At 36.3% G+C, this 19,528-nt stretch overlaps 1 protein-coding gene across 1 annotated transcript in view; it reads right to left on the bottom strand.

The window, feature by feature from the left end:
- SMC6 (structural maintenance of chromosomes 6) overlaps positions 1-19,528 on the bottom strand; it is a 75,050-nt gene that overhangs the window by 22,579 nt on the left and 32,943 nt on the right. Inside the window, exons 9-20 of the mRNA XM_019970670.2 lie at positions 18,697-18,816; positions 18,497-18,595; positions 15,248-15,394; positions 14,737-14,825; positions 13,881-14,045; positions 13,309-13,487; positions 11,789-11,993; positions 8,597-8,711; positions 6,868-7,028; positions 3,811-3,946; positions 2,692-2,772; positions 1,431-1,601 (exon numbers count right to left, since the gene is read on the bottom strand). Coding sequence (XP_019826229.1) covers positions 1,431-1,601; positions 2,692-2,772; positions 3,811-3,946; positions 6,868-7,028; positions 8,597-8,711; positions 11,789-11,993; positions 13,309-13,487; positions 13,881-14,045; positions 14,737-14,825; positions 15,248-15,394; positions 18,497-18,595; positions 18,697-18,816 — 1,668 coding nt within the window. The remainder of the gene's footprint in view (positions 1-1,430; positions 1,602-2,691; positions 2,773-3,810; positions 3,947-6,867; positions 7,029-8,596; positions 8,712-11,788; positions 11,994-13,308; positions 13,488-13,880; positions 14,046-14,736; positions 14,826-15,247; positions 15,395-18,496; positions 18,596-18,696; positions 18,817-19,528) is intronic.

Raw genomic sequence — 19,528 nt, 5'->3', positions numbered from 1 at the left:
GAGTATGTCAAGGCTGCATATTGTTGCCCTGCTTATTTAACTTATATGCAGAGTACATCATGAGAAATGCTGGGCTGGATGAAGCACAAGCTGGAATCAAGATTGCCAGGAGAAATATCAATAACCTCAGATATGCAGATGATACCACCCTTATGGCAGAAAGTGAAGAACTAAAGAGACTCTTGATGAAAGTGAAAGACGAGAGTGAAAAGTTGGCTTAAAATCCAACATTCAGAAAACTAAGATCATGGCATCCGGCCCCATCACTTCATAGACAATAGATGGGGAAACAATGGAAACAGTGACGGACTTTATTTTGGGGGGCTCCAAAATCACTGCAGATGGCGACTGCAGCCATGAAATTAAAAGACACTTGCTCCTTGGAAGCAAAGTTATGACCAACCTAGACAACATATTAAAAAGCAGAGACATTACTTTACCAACAAAGGTCCATCTAGTCAAAACTATGGCTTTTCCAGTAGTCATGTATGGATGTGAGAGTTGAACTACAAAGATGAGTGCCAAAGAATCGATGCCTTTGAACTGTGGTGTTGGAGAAGACTCTTGAGAGCCCCTGGGACTGCAAGGAGATCCAACCAGTCCACCCTAAAGGAAATCAGTCCTGAATATTCATTGGAAGGACTGATGCTGAAGCTGAAACTCCAGTACTTTGGCCACCTGACACAAAGAACTCATTCATTGGAAAAGACCCAGATTCTGAGAAAGACTGAAGGCAGGAGGAGAAGGGGACAACAGAGGATAATGGTTGGATGGCATCACTGACTCGATGGACATGCGTCACAGAGTCGGATACAACTGAGCAACTGAACTGAACTGAACCCTAGAGTTATTGAGAAGAGGTAGGACAAGAGAACAGATAAGCACAGAGACAGAACAGACAGATAAATATCCCTGTCTCTGACCTAAAAGAAGAAAATATCCCACAAAATAAAAAGCTAACAAAAGCTGTAACCTTCTCAGGGGGTGGGGGGGAGAAATTTGGCAATTTATTTTCTGTAAAGGTGTGAGGAGATTATTTAATTCTGATTGATCTAATGATGAAAAGTTGGTGTACATCCCAGTTTTATACAGCTTTATTTACATTTAGTCATAAATTCTGTTAGAATATTATCTAGCAGGTGTGAAAGTCAAAGTCGCTCAGTTGTGTCCAACTCTTTGCCACCCCTTGCAACCCCACAGACTATACAGTCAATGGAATTCTCCAGGCCAGAATACTGGAGTAGGTAGCCTTTCCCTTCTCCAGGGGATCTTCCCAATCTAGGGACTGAACCCAGGTCTCCCACACTGCCGGCAGATTCTTTACCAGCTGAGTTACCAGGAAAGCCCTTCTAGCAGGTATACTGCAGATATAACTGAAAAATAAATCAATAAATACATACATATATATATATCAGAATAACAATATATACCTTAAGTGGATCTGCTAGCTCTGAGAGCTGATTAATTTTCTGTTTAATTTCATCATACTTGTTTTCTGCTTCTACTTTCAGGCTTTTAAGATGTTCCATATTTTCTTTTTGTTGTTCCATATTTTTCTCAACCATTTTCATCTTGATTTTATTTTCTTGAGCTTCATCTTCCTGGCAACATTTACAGAGCATATAGAATTAATTCAAATACTTAAGTTATCCAACAGGAAAATAATATAATTCTGGAAAAGGAGAAACTATAGGCTACAAACAAATCAGATTAAAGACAAATACAAAGAACATTACGATATTTTCATACCCTTACTGGTAAATTAGAAGGTAGAAGACTATAGGTTAAAAAATAGAAAAGGATTACATTTAGAAGACAAACTATTTTATTGTGCTTGAGGTCATAATCAAAGGGGATAACTTTTATTCTCACTTTTTCTTTCAAAATATAGTATATATAAATATATACCTTATGCCAGACAATGTATCAGATGCAGACTGAACAAAAATAAATAAGACATACAACTTTAAGAAATTGAGTCTATCAACAATAGGAATTAAAGCAGAAAAACACTAAGGGGAAAACCAAATTACTAATACAAATTGGAGACAAGTTCTTATTGAAGTAAAGCTCCATCAGTGCAGTGACTTGATCTGTTTTGTTTACTGTTGTGTCCTTCAGCATTTAACATGATGCCTGGTACAGAGTAAATACTGATTTACTCTGAATGAACCAGGTGAATACTGATTCATTTTAACAAGACTCTGCAATCTATTTAATTCACAACTTATTGCAACTTGGGGAGTTAAGCTGAATGTCATAAAAAGATGCCTAAGAGAACAAATATGTGGTGAATAAAAACCATTAAACTTGGAAAAAGGAAAACAGTTCAAAGAGACCAACTACAACTGACTAAATGATATCACTAATACTGGTACTGATTAATTATGAAAAATAACTATGCTAGGTAGTTTGAACAGTTACTGTTTAGATAAACAAGCTCTGACAAAGATTTATTACATGTAGAAGAAGACAAAACCAATTACAATACATGGAAGTTATATGTACAAAATATTAAGGAACTTGAAGGTTATACACCAGGAAGTTTCTAACTTATTTGTAAATGGAGATAGCAATCATAAAAAGTAGCCTCAAAAAGGTTATTTTTAAAAATCTTGAGACTAGATTCTCTTAACCTAAGTAATAGTTTTATCTTTTACATTACATTTAAGTTGAGGAAAAGAATCTTACCAAGGTTGCAATATCTACAGACTGGTGTTCTTCTATATTCTCAAGTTCCCGAATTTCAGAAATACTTTTCCTTATTTTCATCTTTTGAAAAAAAAGGTATTTAGATTTTAGTAACATAAAAATAAATGAAAAATAGAAACAAAAACCCTGGAAAGGATGTATTAATCAACAAAATTCTACTCTGGTTTATATTACAGAAGGATTCCACAGTTAAAGACACATTAGTACTAAAAGAACTAAAGAAAATTATATATAAAGTCTGTATCAATCACCATTATTGCTAATCAACTCTCATACAAAGCAGATAGAAGTATTTCATTTAGCATTTAAAATGAAGACAGTATGACAGTGTTGCATCCACAGAGACAGTGTTTTCTTGAAACATCCAGTCTAAAGTGCTAGAATGATTATCCCAGTGGTTCTTAAAGTCCAATCCCAGTATCTCCTGGGAGTCTCAGAGACTCATTCAGAGGGTCCATTAGGTAAAAACTGTTTTCATAAAAACATTAAGGCATTATTTTTTTTTTAGATCACTTTTACTATCGAGTTCTTCTAAGTGTTCAGGAGGTTTATAACTATAATGTGCAATACACTAACAGACTGATTATAGAAGCTGATATGATAGGTTAGGTGAATTTTATTACGCCAGATATCAGAGATATAGAAAAATATAAAAAATGTCAATCTTTTTACTAAATCTTTCTGGCTTTGGAAACTAGCTATTTGCCATAAAAACGTTATTTATGTTAACACATAATGTACTTATTATTTTTAAATTAGTTAATAAATATTCTTAAATTTTGCATTAATTTTTAATAATAGGAATACTGATAAAACCCACACAGATGAGGGCTCTTTTAAGACTGTAAAGGGGCTTGAGGCCAAAAAATCTGAGAACTACTCATCTAACTCAATGCATGCTGCTAAGTCACTTCAGTCGTGTCTGACTCTGTGAGACCCCATAGATGGCAGCCCACCAGGCTCCGCCATCCCTGGGATTCTCCAGGCAAGAACACTGGAGTGCATTGCCATTTCCTTCTCCAATACTCAATGCATGGTAAGACCTTAAAAATAACTTGCAAATGATTAAGCTGAGAAAACAAAATGATGTTTTCTTACCTTTAACTCTTTGTAATGCAGTTGGTACCTTCTGAGAAGTTCTTCATTGCATTTAATATCCTTTTGAAGGGTAGAGAGATGTTGCTGAAGATTTAATATCTGGGCTTTCTTATTTTCAACTTCATCCTCCAAGTCACTTAATAGAAAAGAGAGGGTAAAAAAATACTTTAAATCTACTTCTGAATATTATAAATATTTAGATCTTTACAAAGAAAGCCTTATTTGTAACAGAGTTTTGCCAAACCTTATGCAGTTAAACCAGTTCTCTATTCCTAACAAGTAATTCATAACATGGAAACATGGAGATTTCAAAAAACATCTTTTAAACTGGAATTAAATTTTACTTATTTCATTCATAAGTACTTATGATCTACCTGTGAAAGGTACTATGCACAGTGATAAGCAGAGATAGAAAAAGAATTAAGGCAAGAAGAAATTAAACAAAAAGCCCAAGCGTCAGGAAATAAACAATAATATTGAAATGTGAATGGGATACCGCACTGCATGTCCACACCACTATGGGAACATAAGAGCAAGTCTGGGAGAAGAGACAACTGATGTGTGTTCTCTGAAGTTTTCCCCAGCTGCAGCAACTGGAGGAGAAGATAAAAAGAAATACATGAAGCGAGAAACAGACTCCTGCATTTGTGGTGGTGAATAAACACTACGAATGTGTGGGGAGAGAAAGGGGAAGTGAGGAGGACAACGAAAGAGGTGGAGGATAAGGTCAGCAGATACCGAAGCCAGAAGGGTCTCCACACCAGCAGAGGCATCTGCCTTCAGAAGTGATCTTTTTCCCTGCCTCACTGACCCAAGTACCTGTTCCAAAATCGTGTGCCTGGTGGAAGAGAACCACCTGTGCAGTTAAGAAGAGCTTTTCTCTGATAAAAAGTGTATGCCAGATTTCACTAAAAGCATATTTTCCCACAGTTTAACATCTCTGAATTCTAAAATCATCTTTCAGTCCATGGTTCAACTAGCAATATTTTTATTTTTTACTTGTATACGGAATAACAGGGCATTTTAAATCTGATGTACTATTATTATAGCCATGCTACCTGGCGGAACTTTCAAAATTAAAAAAACAATCAGTAAATGTTGAATGAATGATAAACAAAAGAGCAAATGAGAGAAAGAGGAGAGTACTTTTATATTTCTGGTAAAAACAGGGCCAGACACAAAATCTTTTTCAGGGAAATCTTTCATCAACGGGAATCTGCTAGTACTGAGTTGATGGGGCACAGAGAAGCATTCTTCATATCTTCATAGTATGAGAGGGCATTAGGGAAATCAATTATTCTGTAGTCATTTGGTAACTGCTATTAAGTGATCAATTTATGTAAATCAAAAAATTTTAAATATTAAATTATTTCTTTTAACAAATACTAAGGCTCATTTAACATTATTAAGTACTAAAAATAATGTAATTATTTAATGTTATTAAATATTTTAAATTGGCCCATAAATTTTATGTTACTAAAACACTAACAATGACTATTAAATTATTTTAAAATCCACATATCCTTTGACTCAGCATTTTTACTATTTAGAATTTAAGCTATGCACATCCTTTCAAAAGTATGCCAAGACACACATGTTCTCACTGCAGCGCTGCTATAGTAAGAGAAAACTGCAGACAATGTCTCTGTCCATCAAAAGGAACTGGTCAAGCATCTATTACAGGGCAGCTTTACCTGTGCTGATATGGAACAATCTCCAAGATTTAATTGTTGCTGTTTAGTCGCTAAGTCACATTTGACTCTTTTGCGACCCCATGGACTGTAGCTCACCAGGCTCCTCTGTCAATGGGATTTCCCAGGAAAGAATACTGGAGTGGGTTGCGATTTCCGACTCCAGGGGATCTTCCTAACTTAGGGATCGAACCCGTGTCTCCTGCATTGCAGGCAGATTCTTTACCACTGAGCCACCAGGGAAGCCCTGCCCAAGATATAATATTGAGAGACAAAAAGCAAGACATAGAAACCATATGCATACTTATACACAGCACAAATGTGTGAACTTTGAAACATTATGCTAAGTGGAAGAAGCTGGACACAAATGGATGCATTTTATATAACTGCATTTATATGAAGTATCCAGAGTAAACGAATCCATAAAGACAAATCCAAAAATAGAGTAGTGGTTGCCAGAGGCTGAGGGTGGGGAGGAATGAGGGAACAACTGCTCATGGGCAGGAGTTTTCCTTCTGGTGTGACCAAAATGCTTGGACTGAGATAATAGTTATGGCTGCACAAAAATCTCTCAATTGTACACTTGAATTATATCTCAATTTCAAACTGTTCTGGAAATAAATATAAGAAAGTACAAGTATATAAACCATTCCGGAAATATATGTAAGAAACTGTTAAAGTATTACCTTACTTTTGAAAGAGAGATGGGGGCAAAGGGCTTCACTTTTCAATGCATACATTTCTGGACTGTTTGAATTTTCTCACCATGTGCATATATTACTTTTAATTATTTTTAAAATGTCAATAGGGACTGTCGGGAAATGAGATTATGAGTTACTTTTGTTTTCCAATTTATATTTTTCTGTATTTGAAAAACACCAGTGAATTGTTTTTAAACTTCCAAATATCAGACAACTACTATACTTGTTCAGGTCAAAACAGATGACACAAAGTATCATAATAACATTGTATTTTCAATCAATAAAGTTCATTAATGTGAAAAACAGTTTAAAAAAATAAAAAAACAACAAAGTTCAGGGGCTTCCCTGATGGCTCAGTGGTAGAGTCCACCTGCCAATGCAGGAGACATGGATTTGATCCCCCGATCTGGGAAGATCCAACCTGTTGTGGAGCAACTAAGCCCAAAGACCACAACTACTGAAGCCTATACGCCCTAGAGCTATGCTCTGCAACAAGAGAAGCCACTGCAATGAGAAGCCCATACACCCTCAGCTAGAAAGTAGCTCTCTCTTTCCACAACTAGAGAAAGCCTACCTGTAGCAAAGATGACCCAGCACCGCCAAAAAGTAAATAAATCAAAAGGAAAGGGTGGGAATAATACAATAAAGCTACATTGCATACCAACCTTATTTCAGAATCCACATCTCTGCTTAGAAACTTAGGTCTTGTATATTCAGATGAATAATAACGCCCTGCAAAAACCTGATCACCATCAGCAGTAAAAGCTTCTCTACAATTCTTGGGTGGCTTTTGGGATTGCATCACTGCACGAGCTACAGAATTATTCTAAAAAATATAGAGGGAAAAATACATTTTTAAAATATGCCAAAGCATTTCCACTGTATATAATTTCAAAATGTTACCTATCACTAGTTTAAGATTCAATTATTTTTGTTTAAACATTCCAATGAAATAATTCCATGAAGATAAGTAGAAGAATTTAAAAAACTGTTTTCAAGATTCAAAGAATTAAACTAAGTCTTAAAAACATAGGAAACAATGTTCTATGACAAACTGACATATTTTATTTTTAAATTCTAATACTGCTATCCATTAAAATAAAAAATCTTAAGTACCTTTTCATATAATAATATTTACCTTAGAAATCTTATTTTTCATAGAAAAATGAAATCTTACTTTTTTCTAAATGTCTTTTACACCCTAGAAAAGATGAGTGAAGAGCAAATTCCAAGAAAAGATTAGTACACTGAATTATGTAGGGAAAACCTGGAAATCTTTAATATTTTACTTCCTAGAGGAAGTAAGGTGATTAGGCTTATTGCAGCCATGAAATTAAAAGACGCTTACTCCTTGGAAGGAAAGTTATGACCAACCTAGACAGCATATTCAAAAGCAGAGACATTACTTTATCACCAAAGTCCGTCTAGTCAAGGCTATGGTTTTTCCAGTGGTCATGTATGGATGTGAGAGTTGGACTATAAAGAAAGCTGAGCGCAGAAGAATTGCTGCTTTTGAACTATGGTGTTGGAGAAGACTCTTAAGAGTCCCTTGGACTGCAAGGAGATCCAACCAGTCCATCCTATAGCAGATCAGTCCTGGTTGTTCATTGGAAGGACTGATGTTAAAACTGAAACTCCAATACTTTGTTGTTGTTTTTTTTTTTTTTTTTTTTTGGGGAAACTCCAATACTTTGGCCACCTGATGCGAAGAGCTGACTCATCTGAAAAGACCCTGATGCTGGGAAAGATTGAGGGCAGGAGGAAAGGGGGACGACAGAGTATGAGATGGTTGGATGGCATCACCGACTCAATGGACATGGATTTGGGTGGAGTCTGGGAGTTGGTGATGGACAGGGAGGCCTGGTGTGCTGCGGTTCATGGGGTTGCAGAGAGTTGGATATGACTAAGCAACTGAACTGAACTGAACTGAGGCCTTATCAACCTTTCCTGGAATAGATCTTTACAAGGGGACTTCATTATTTTCTTTCACGTATCTGTCTAAAATATCAGAGGGCCAAGCCCACAGATAATTACAATATGAACTTGCAATATACATGTACACATTTGGATGACTGCTATCATTGCCTCTCAGATTCTATTAATGAGAAAAATAGACTGTATTAATTACAGATTTGTTTTGAATTTCCTTGTCCCTTCTCAGCAAATTTATACCAATAGATGAAACACAATACTGGCGATACAATCTAACAAGTACACGGAAATACATATGCTGATAAAGAGTAAACATTGATTTATTTTACAGAGCTAAAAGGTTTTTGTTAAGAAAAATAATTCATAAAAGATCAAGTAAAGTACTTAAGTAGAATTTATATAACCAATTTAAGTTTAGAAAATTTAAAAATAATATAAAACACAGGAAGCATCTGGACTTACTTTGATTAGCAGCACTGTCTCTATGCTTCGCATGTCAATCAGGCTATTTGCAACAACTGCATTATCTATTTCTAACGCTGTCAGAACTGTTGGGTACTCTGGATGATATGCAGCTCTAGGAGACAAAAATACATAAGGATTAACTTACCCAACTTTAATATTATATATATTGAAAGTAAAAGTGAAGTCACTCAGTCGTGTCCTACTCTTTGTGACCCCATGGACTATAGCCTACCAGGCTTCTCTGTCCATGGGATTCTCCAGGCAAGAATACTGGAGTGGGTTACCATTTCCTTCTCCAGGGGATCTTCCCGACCCAGGGATCGAACCCAGGTCTCCTGCATTGGAGGCAGACACTTTAACCTCTGAGCCACCAGGGAAGCTCTATTATATATATTAGATATATATTTTAAATAGGTTGAGGAAATGATGGATAATAACAAGACATGGAAGACATTTGAAAACACCTGTAATAGGCTTAATTTTATCTTATTAGCAAACATTCATTTCATACTAGGCACTGTTCTAAGTACAGCTGATCCTTGAACACGGGTTTGAACTGCACATGTCCACTTATACATGGATTCTTTTTCAGTGAATACAGTAGGTCCTGCAGTATCCATGCTTGTCTGAATCAGGAACTGTGGCTACAGAGGGCCGACTATGGGACAGGAGCATCTGCAGATTCTGACCAACAGAGGGCCCTGGAATCAATCCCCTGTGGATACCAAAAGACAAATGACCGTGCTGGCTTATTTAATTCTCAGAACAACTATATGAGATAGGTAACATTATTATACTTTTTTTTCAAGTGAAGAAGCTTCAGATAGTTTAGCAAGTTCCCTGATGTCATAAAGCTAACTTAGAGGTCAGTCTAGGATTTAAACCAGGCAGCTCAGTTCTAGAACCCAGATTCTTAATCATTATATTCTGTCACCCCCTGTAACTAATTATTACAATTTCCTTAAGTCCTATACTGCTACCACATATACATAAAAGTCAATTAATTAAAAGACATGGGGAAATGGCAATGGCATTCATAATGCTTAGTTCTAGAATTCCAAAACAAAATACGTGTGTGTGTGTGTGTGTGTGTGTGTGTGTGTGTGTGTATGTTTTTCACTTAGTTATTAATTCACCATGTACTTTCTGAGCACCTACTATGTGCCAAATGCTGTTCAGAGGATGAGGAGATAGGAACAGAACAGACTATATCCTTCTCCCCATGAAGCTTACAGTCTATTGAAGGGAGAGAGAAAAGCAAGGAAAAGTACTTTTTCACACAGAAAAGGTCAGGAAAAGCCTTACTAGGATAACAATGAGCAGACACCTAAGGGAATGGGAGTCACATTAGCACCCTGAAGAAGAGCATTTCACGCCAAGGGAGCAGCATTTGCAAAGACCCTGAAAATGGCTGTTGGAGAAGCCAGGAAGTTGGTATGCAGTTGACAAGCAGTGTGGCAAGTGTGTCTGGACACGAGGACAGGACAGGACAGAAGGCAAGAGGGCAGATCATGTAAGCCTGAGAGGTCGCAGCGAGGCCTCAAGAGGATGAGAACACACTTCGGCAAATACTGCTGATAGGTCAAGTCAGTGAGTAGCAAGGAAGGACTCCAGGACCAAGCCAAGCAAGGCTCGCTGGTGCCTAGACAAGCGCTGTTCTGGGATGTGATGAAGTTCTACAAGCTTGACTGGTAAGGTTCAAGGAAGAAGACAGAAATGAGTGACAGAGACGACTCTTCTAAGCAGTCCTTCCTGTAAAATGAGGCAGAGAAACAGGATAGTAACCTTAGGACAGAGATCAAGCGGAAGTAAAAGCAAAGATAGGATAGAATGGGGTGGGCGCTGTAGAAATGTCAAACAATGTCAGTGAAACAATGCAGGGAGGGAGGGGAGAGAGGGTGGGAAGCAGGAGTCTAAGAGGGAGGGGATGTGGAAGGGAACTGTGGTAAAACATAGACTCTGGCCAGTCCACTGAGAGCACAGGTTCTATGCTGGGGAGGAGCAAGTACTTTCAAGTAGGCATGTGCCACGGCTGGATGGGCTTGCTCCTACCAGCTCTAAAGCTCTCAGTCACAACCACCTCTTCCTTCTGCTCTACTGCCCTGGGATGTACTTCATATTTAATTTATATCACAATCAGTTGCCTGCTGACATGTGGTAAAATCAGTACAGGAGAACTAAAAGTAAGAAGGAATAGTAGCGATAAGGGGTCAATCATGAGACAAGGAAAGGACAAGTATGAAACAGGCTCACGCAACAACAAAATGGAGAAGCCTAAAGAGGGTGAGGACAAAGGAAAAACCGCACATCAAACTCCAGGCAAGCATGACAAGCCTCAGTGGTAGGAGCAATTACAGGACAAAATGCTTTGATGATCCTAATTAAGCTTAGAAGAAATCTTAATAAAACATGATTTCTAAAGCCAAGTAAAAGGAAAAATACCACAATCAAATTAAATATGGAAAAAACATGCTTAAAAAAAGGGCATCTTTCATGTCTCCAAATATAAGACTTAATTGAAAGAAGCAAAAATTGTATTCATTAGAAAAAAATGGGAATGGGAGAGGAAAAAAAAATTTTAAACTGTAATCTAGTAATAGGAAAATATATATACAGAGGAATATATATATATGTAGGAAGATATACCTTACATATATATCACATATACATATATGTGTGTGTGTGTGTGTAAGAGAGTAAATTGTTAGCTAGCTAGCAGCTAACAAAGAGGCCAGTTTGGGTATGGTGCCCTTGAGGTTTGTTAGGGTCAAAGTAAACAGTCAAACAAAGATCAAAGAAAACAACCACAGCTCTTTATGGACTCTGTAAACCACCTCTAGTTGAACTGTGACCAATAAGTGCCACAGCTCTGCTGTACACCCTCCTTTTTAACATGGATAGGTATGCACCATTTTATTCCTCAGTACAATTTCTAAGCCACACAAGGTCTATTTCCTGGTATGTCTCCCACAACAGATCTCGTGTAAGGACCTCAAAGGCAGGGAGTATCTCTCATTTATTGATCTATGTATCTTCAATGCCTAGATTCAAATTAAAGATGTAGCTGATGGAATTTTTACAGATCAGTAGTGTAGACATGGTTAACATTAAAAATGTTCTAATTCTTTCTGATCTTGTACATGACTAAACAAAACCAGAACAGTTTTTAAATAATTACTGATGCCTTACCTGTGTCTTACATCATACATCTCATTCCGAAACTCAGAAACTATTATCTGTGGCCGTGAGGTCCCTGGTGAATAAAACTTTTTCATCAATGCCTGAAGCACTCTTTCATCGGCATGGTTATGGCAACAATAGGCTTGAAGAAGTCCTTTTAAGCAAGATTCAATAGCCAAAGCAAGCTCAGGGTCCCGAAGATGAATGCAAGCTCCTAAAAATGAGAGAAAGCTATTAAAATGCCCGTTAAATACTTGAAACATTAATGTAACTATCTTTGTATGAAGTGATAGTCACTCAGTCATGTCCGACTCTTTGTGACCCCATGGACTGTAGCCCGCCAGGCTTCAGTGGGTTGTCATTTCCTTCTCCAGGGGATCTTCCCAACCCAGGGATTGAACCTGGGTCTCTCACATTGCAGGTGGACTCTTTACCAACTGAGCCACCAGGGAAACTATTATCTTTGTATAACAGTTCATAAATGACTTTAAAATAGTTTCATACTAAGCAATTTAAATAATATTACAGATCTTATTTTAATCAAATGGGAAATACCCTCATCCCACTGGATACACTGGGGGGAAAACACCGAATCCTATGAAAAGCTGTCTTGCTCTAATGTAAATCAACAGTGTTTTTCCTTTGTGTAAACTAATTCAGCCTCTGAATGGTTTTGAAAATCAAGCCAAAAGGGTTACAGACTCTACTGTTTAATGCGAAACTGATTAATATTGAAATTTTAGATTTAGAGACGGAAAAAAATACCTCACCTATTGAAATAGATCCTGGTATAGAGGTATACACATATCATTTAAATGAAGAGACATTACTACAATACTTAATGCAGTATATAATACTGTACTAAAAATGTATCTGTAGCATCATTTTCACCTAATGATGTACAGAATTAAAAATAACTCCTCAAAACTCAATGTATTTTTTAATAACTATTTTTTTGATGTGGACTATTTTTAAAGTCTTTATTGAGTTTATTACAACATTACTTCTATTTTATGTTTTGGTTTTTCGGCCATGAAGGAATTGAACCCACAGACCTGCACTGGAAGGTAAAGTCTTAACCACTGGACCAACAGGCAAGTCCCTCAATTGATTTTTTTCTCATGTACATATGAGGATAGTTAAATAATTCCAGATTTATATTTGAAAGAGAACTCAAAAATAGTGTGGTCCAATCTAAATAGAAACTTCCTACTAATCAATTGCATGCAAATTAGTTTATTGATTTATTCATTCAGGAAAAAAAATCAGAACCAGATTATTTAACTCTATAGCTACTTTTCCTTTTCCTAAGTTCTCTTGATTTTTTTGTGCTTAGAAGATACCAGAGGAAAGTTACAAAGCTTAAAGTGATTTTATCATTATTTCTTAGAATGTGTACAAAGTCTACACATAACTACATGGTTCTTTGATGACAGAGCTTAAAAAAAATTATATTCAACAGACTCCTTCCTGAAAATAAAAATACATTTCTAATTTTTATGATATCCTGACTAACTGGTGACAAATACCTAATGGGCCTACAGGTTTATAGGTAAAGTGTCCCCGTCTGTAGGCATCATCTATGGCTTCAAGAAGAGCTGGAACGTGAGGGCCAAATCTTTTGAGTCGATCAGTTTTACTATCTTTCAATTCTTTCAGTTGCCTCTGGTTAAAGTTCAGTGTAGTCTTCACATCTAACTCTTCTCTCCTAAAAAATACAAGTGGAAAAACAGAATAGGTACATGAAAAGGTTATACAGAAATATCCAGACTTTTCCCCTAACACCTGCATACCAATAAATGACACAGCTATCCTAAGAACTAAAGGCAGATTCTTTATTTGAAAACAATTGTGTTACCAGGAAAAAACAGTCAGAAGACCACTAAAAATAATGCAACAGTGACAAAAACAAGAAAACCCAGAAACTGTCCAATTCTACAAGTTTAGAAGTTTTATTAGGAAAGTGATTTTGAAAGATACTTTAATAATACTTTATTATTATGAGAAAGAACAAAATAAAAACCAAGTATTTTATTTTCATAAAGAGGAAAACTACATAATTTTCAAATAACTGAAAAAATATAAGGATGTAGACACTTACTTAATCCTGGTATGTTCTTCTTTGTCTTTTTCTATGGCTTGCTGAAATTGTTCGATCTCTTGATTGACTGAACTTTCTTGATCTTGTAAGGCCTTTATTCTCTCTTTTAACCAAGATATTTTTTTTTGCCTTTCCAACCGTTCAGGTTCCAAAGACTGATCGGCACTAAGAGTAAATAACCCAAAGCGGAAATGTTAAGTTAAAAGCCTAACACTGTAAAAAACATAAAGCGATGTAATAAAATTTCTCTGCAGTAGTAGAGAAACTTAATGGTTGCGGGGGGGGGGAAGAAACAGGGAGTTTGGGAAGGACGTGTATACACTGTTATATTTAAAATGGATAACCAGCAAGGACCTACTGTACAGTACGTGGGAACTCTGCTCAATGTTATGTGGTAGTCTGGATGAGCGGGGAGTTTAGGGGAGAAAGCCACACATGTATATGTATGGCTGAGTCCCTTTACTGTTCCCCTGAAACTATCACAACACTTAATCCACCATGTGTGTATGTGTGTGTGCATGTTAAGTTGCTCAGTTGTGTCCGACTCTTTGTGATCCCATGGACTATAGCCTGCCAGGCTCCCCGGCCCATAGAGTTCTCCAGGCAAGAATACTGGAGTAGGTAGCCGAACCCTTCTCCAAGGGATCTTCCTGAACAGGGGATCAAACCTGGGTCTCCTGCACTGCAGGCACATTCTTTACTGTCTGAGCCACCAGGAAAGCCCGAATTGACTCTACCTCAATACGAAACAAAAAATTAAAAAAAAAAAAAGAAAAGAAAATACTTCCTCCATTTCACTTGGATTACTTTATTACAAAATGAGGTAAAAATGAAAATTGCAAAGTAACTACCTTACCTTTTTTTCAGTTCTTCAATTCTTCTGCAGAGCTGCTCATCATCTTTCTTTAATGCTTTATACTCATTTAGGGAACGATTATACAAAACCTAACAAAAAATCAGACACACTTCAGTAAAATAAAAAAACAAATACTCTATTCAAGTTCACTTCTGCCAAATGGTCAAATCAAAGGTTGAATATATGCAGAAATATATACTTAAACGAAGTACATATATGGCCACATGAAATCGTAACATTTTTTAAAGCCCAAAATCAACATAACTACAAAACCTCTACTTTTAAAAATAAACAAACAGTATTGATATTTGATATGATGAAGTTTTTAATGGGCTTCCCTGGTGGCTCAGACAGTAAAGAGTCCACCTGGAATGCAGGAGACTCAGGTTCAATCTCTGGGTCAGGAAGATCCCCTGGAAAAGGGAATGGCTACCTACTCCAGTATTCTTGCCTGGAGAGTTCCATGGACAGAGGAGCAGTATTTATATTTGATATGAAAGTTTTTTCTCACCTCAGCTTCATTATAGGCCCTTTTCTTAGAAGTAAGATCTGCTTTCAGTGCCATACATTCTGGCGCTCGTGCACTTGTCTCTTGACTAATCTTTTCTAGTTTATCTTGAATGTCTTTGTATTTTTTTTCTGCTTCATTAAGTCTGACCTTTAAGAAAATTAACATTGTTGGAATATATTTTATTGGTCTTCAATAAACAGAAAAGTTAAAAAAATAATTATATATGGTTCACATTTCAAATAAACTTAATTTTGCTTTAACTAAACTCTATAGACAGTAATTAGATAAATGTAACTATATAAAATGCTAAAATATATATATTTTTTATTGAAGTATAGTTGATTTACAATATTGCATTAGTTTTAGGTGTACCGTAAAGTGATTCAATTATACATATACATATTCATTCTCAAGTTTTTTTTCCATTATAGGTTATTACAAGATATTGAATATAGGTTCCTTATGCTATACAGTGGGCTTCCCAGGTGGCCCAGCTATAAAGAATCTTCCTGCCAAGGCAGGAGGGATAACAGACACAGGTTTGATCCCTGTGTCGGAAAGATCCTCTGAAGTAGGAAATGGCAATGAAAATGCTCCAGTATTCTTGCGTCGGACATAACTGAGTAAGCACACACATACATGCTATATAGTAAGTCCTTCTTGTCTATTGTATATAGTATGTTAATGCTAATCTCACACTCATAATTTACTCTTCCCCCTCCCTTGCCCCTCTGATAATCATAAATTTGTTTTGTCTTCTATGTCTATGAGGTGTTTCCGTTTGGTAAATAAGTTCATTTGTACTGTTTCTTTTTTTCTTAGATTCCACATATAACGTCTGTCTGTCTTAGTTCACTTACAGTATGATAATCTCTAGGTCCATCCACGTTGCTGCAAATGGCAGCATCTCATTCTTTTTTATGCCTGAGTAATATTCCACTGTATATACATACCACTTCTTTATCCATTCACCTGTTGATGAACACTTAGGTTGCTTGCATATTTTGGCTATAATAAATAGTGCTGTGAACACTGGGGTGCATCTGTCTTTTCTGGATATATGCCTAGGAGTGGGATTCCTAGATCATATGGCAACTCTATCTTTAGTTTTTTAAGGAACTTCACTGTCTTCCATAGTGGCTGAAAGAATCTAGATTCCTGTCAACAGTGGTAACAGGAGGGTTCCCTTTTCTCCACACCTTCTTCCACCACTTATTATTTGTAGATTTTTTGATGATGGCCAATCTGACCAGCATGAGGTGATACGTCATTATAGTTTTGATTTGCATTTCTCTGATATTCTAAAATATATTTTAATCTTAAATTCACATTTAGTAAATGTAAAGGGAGACAGATACAATTTAGCAGAGAAACAACCATGCATGTGGATTATACAGTTTGGATGCAATAATGCTTAAGTAGGGTATGTATATTTCTAATAGTGAAAGCACACAGGAAGAACTCACAGGTCTGTCAGAAAAAGTCAGGAATGCTTTCAAAGCAGCATTTAAGCTGAAACTTAAAAAATGTTTCAGATCAGGGAGTAGCAAATTTTTTCTAGAAAGAGCCAGATAGTGTATCCTTCAAGCTTTGTGGGCTGTAAAGTATCTTTCATAGCTATTCAACTAAACATGCTAAGTTTGAAGTGTCTGGAACATCCAGGTAAAGACAGGAAGACAGATATTTAAATCAAGTGCTCAAGATAAAAGTCTGAATAGGAGATACAGATTAGGGATTGTAACTATGTAAGACATTTAGGAAACATTATATAGAATAATAGTGTATTTTTATTATGAAGACATCAGCAGTATAATCTGTATGTTTTTAATAATAATTAAAGTTGGTTCAGGTGTTACACAAACTAAACAAAATTCATCTATTTTCAGTTTTAAATTAGGTGAGTACAAATTTAAAATCTGCTTTAGATACTATTTTTTCAGAAGCCTTCTCTTTAATAGTTATGCTATAATCTATAAACAAGTATATACTATACAAAAGGTTTTTATGTAAGATATGGTGGGAAGAATATAAATATAAATTAAGACAATCCATACTCTAATGAAATTTACCACTTACTACACAGTATAATACTTAAATACTCAAGCAGAGCAAATACCTACAGAACTAAGTATCATCCAGCCTCAAGATTCTCCTTTCTTCATTTGAAAAAACACGGAGCATTTATTACTAAAACTGATTTCACTTTTAGATTGAGAAAATATCTAAAGAGGAAACCAACAAGGTCTTCCCCAAGGACAAGCTATGAAACGAAGCTGAGAAAAATCGACTGAAAATTTCAGAATATTCTCTCAGAAATGGAAAAAAGTAAAGTGAGAGAGGTGGGTGGGGTTGAATTTCCATTTACTAGCTGAAGATTGAATAAGAAATTCAGCCCAGAGATCACAATGTACTGCTTTCACCATTTCTGTTACTTTTACACACTCCTCTATTACCTTTCATGGATTAGTGCTATAGCTCTTAAAAGGAAAAACACTTATCTGCTTATCTTAGGGGTAGACAGGAAAAAGCAAGCTGGGAAAGATTACACGCTGTAGTACAACCAAGCCTGGCAGCCAGAAGCTCATAAGCTAAGTAGAACGAAATAGTAATATGCAAGTCAGTCACCCTGAGTACATGGGGGCTCCTATAAAGAAAGGTTAGATCTATTTCTGGCAAGACAGCAGAGAACTCCACAGTGGTGGCTATTAAACCTTGTGAACATACAAAAAAAAAAAAAAAAACCCACTGAACTGTAAATTTTAAATGGGTGGACTGTACAGTATATGAACTGTATCTCAGTAAAGCTGTTAAAAGAGAATGGGAAGGGACTTCCCTGGTGGCCAGTAGAAAAGAATACGCCTTGTAATTCACGGGACACAAATGTGATCCCTGGTCAGGGAACTAAGATCCCACATGTCATGAACAGTTAAGCCTGTGGGCCACAACTACTAAGCCTGGGTGCCACAACTAGAGAGTCCATGTGCTACATGGAAAAGATCCCGCACGATGCAATGAAGATCCTGGGTGCCACAATTAAGACCCAATGCAGCCAAATAAATAAATAAACAAATAGAAAATAACTCCAGAATTGTGTAAACGTAACTTTTAAAGAGAGAGAGAGAATGGAAAGGTAAATATATAAGTGCGTCTGCTCATGGTACAAAGGTCCATGTGGACCCTCAACAGAAAATCATTCCCGTATTTACCACTCAACCAACTTCTACCTCGGTATAAAAAAAGTGTAATCACCTGCTGCTCCTCCGTTTTCCTCTCAAGTCTAGCAGCACGATCTTCTCCAATTTTGATGTTATCTCTGATAGCATTCAATTGCTTTTCAATTTCATTGACCTAAAAATAAATTATATAGCGAGTCACATATAAGACCAACTATAACCAAGTATATTCTGCATATTACAAATATGTGTGAATAATTAATTAAGTGAAATTACCACTGCCCAAGCCATTTCATGTTTCAGGTATTCCAGGTTGGTCTTCATTGTACTTAAGCCAGCGATATTTTGAAAACGTTCTTCTTTCTCCAAACACTGGCGCTTTAGTTCACTAAGTCGCTTTAAAAAAAAAAAAAAATTTTTCTTACTAACACTAAAAAGACAGACTTTCTGCCAATATATTTCTTTTGAACGCATTGCCTAAACAAGTACTGAAAAAGATCTGCTAGGCAATTATTTCTTTAATTAGAGCAGAAATAAAAATATTTTTGTTTCTTTGGTATACTTTTACTATGTGCAATAGTTTTGTTAATTTCTGCACTCTAAAAACGGCTAGTCTTCAAATGAGGAAGAATGAAGGAATAAAAGTTTCAAGGCCACACAAAAACTCAGTTTTCTCATTTTCTCTCAATTCCCTATCTAAGAGACAGACTGCGTGAAGTATACCACTAGATCCATTTCAATGATACTGGAAAGGTCAAAAGAAATTTATTTCTAAAAATCAAATGTTATATTTTTTCTCATCAAAATTTTCTCTTAATAATTAATCAATAAAATTATGCAAAAACTAACTACAGTGATATACGAACAGCTTCTAAAGCTGCACACCTGACTGGAGAGCCTCTCCTCTCCATTCAGAGTTTCTGTGTTCAAATAGGGACTTCGCTGTGGATCTTAGTGTGTTTCTCTATCGAAGTCACTTTCCCATTCTTCAGGATTATTTCAATCCATTATCACTCTCCTCAAACCTCATATACCTACCACCCTAATCCCTCACTCCTCCCTAATGCCTATTTTCATAGAATCCAGAAGCTGTAGAAAGCAAGCTCTT

The sequence above is a fragment of the Bos indicus genome, chromosome 11, assembly GCF_029378745.1.
Source record: "Bos indicus isolate NIAB-ARS_2022 breed Sahiwal x Tharparkar chromosome 11, NIAB-ARS_B.indTharparkar_mat_pri_1.0, whole genome shotgun sequence".
Lineage (NCBI taxonomy): Eukaryota > Metazoa > Chordata > Mammalia > Artiodactyla > Bovidae > Bos > Bos indicus.
Note: the sequence above shows the minus strand (reverse complement) of the source record. Positions and strands in the feature narration are given on the sequence as shown.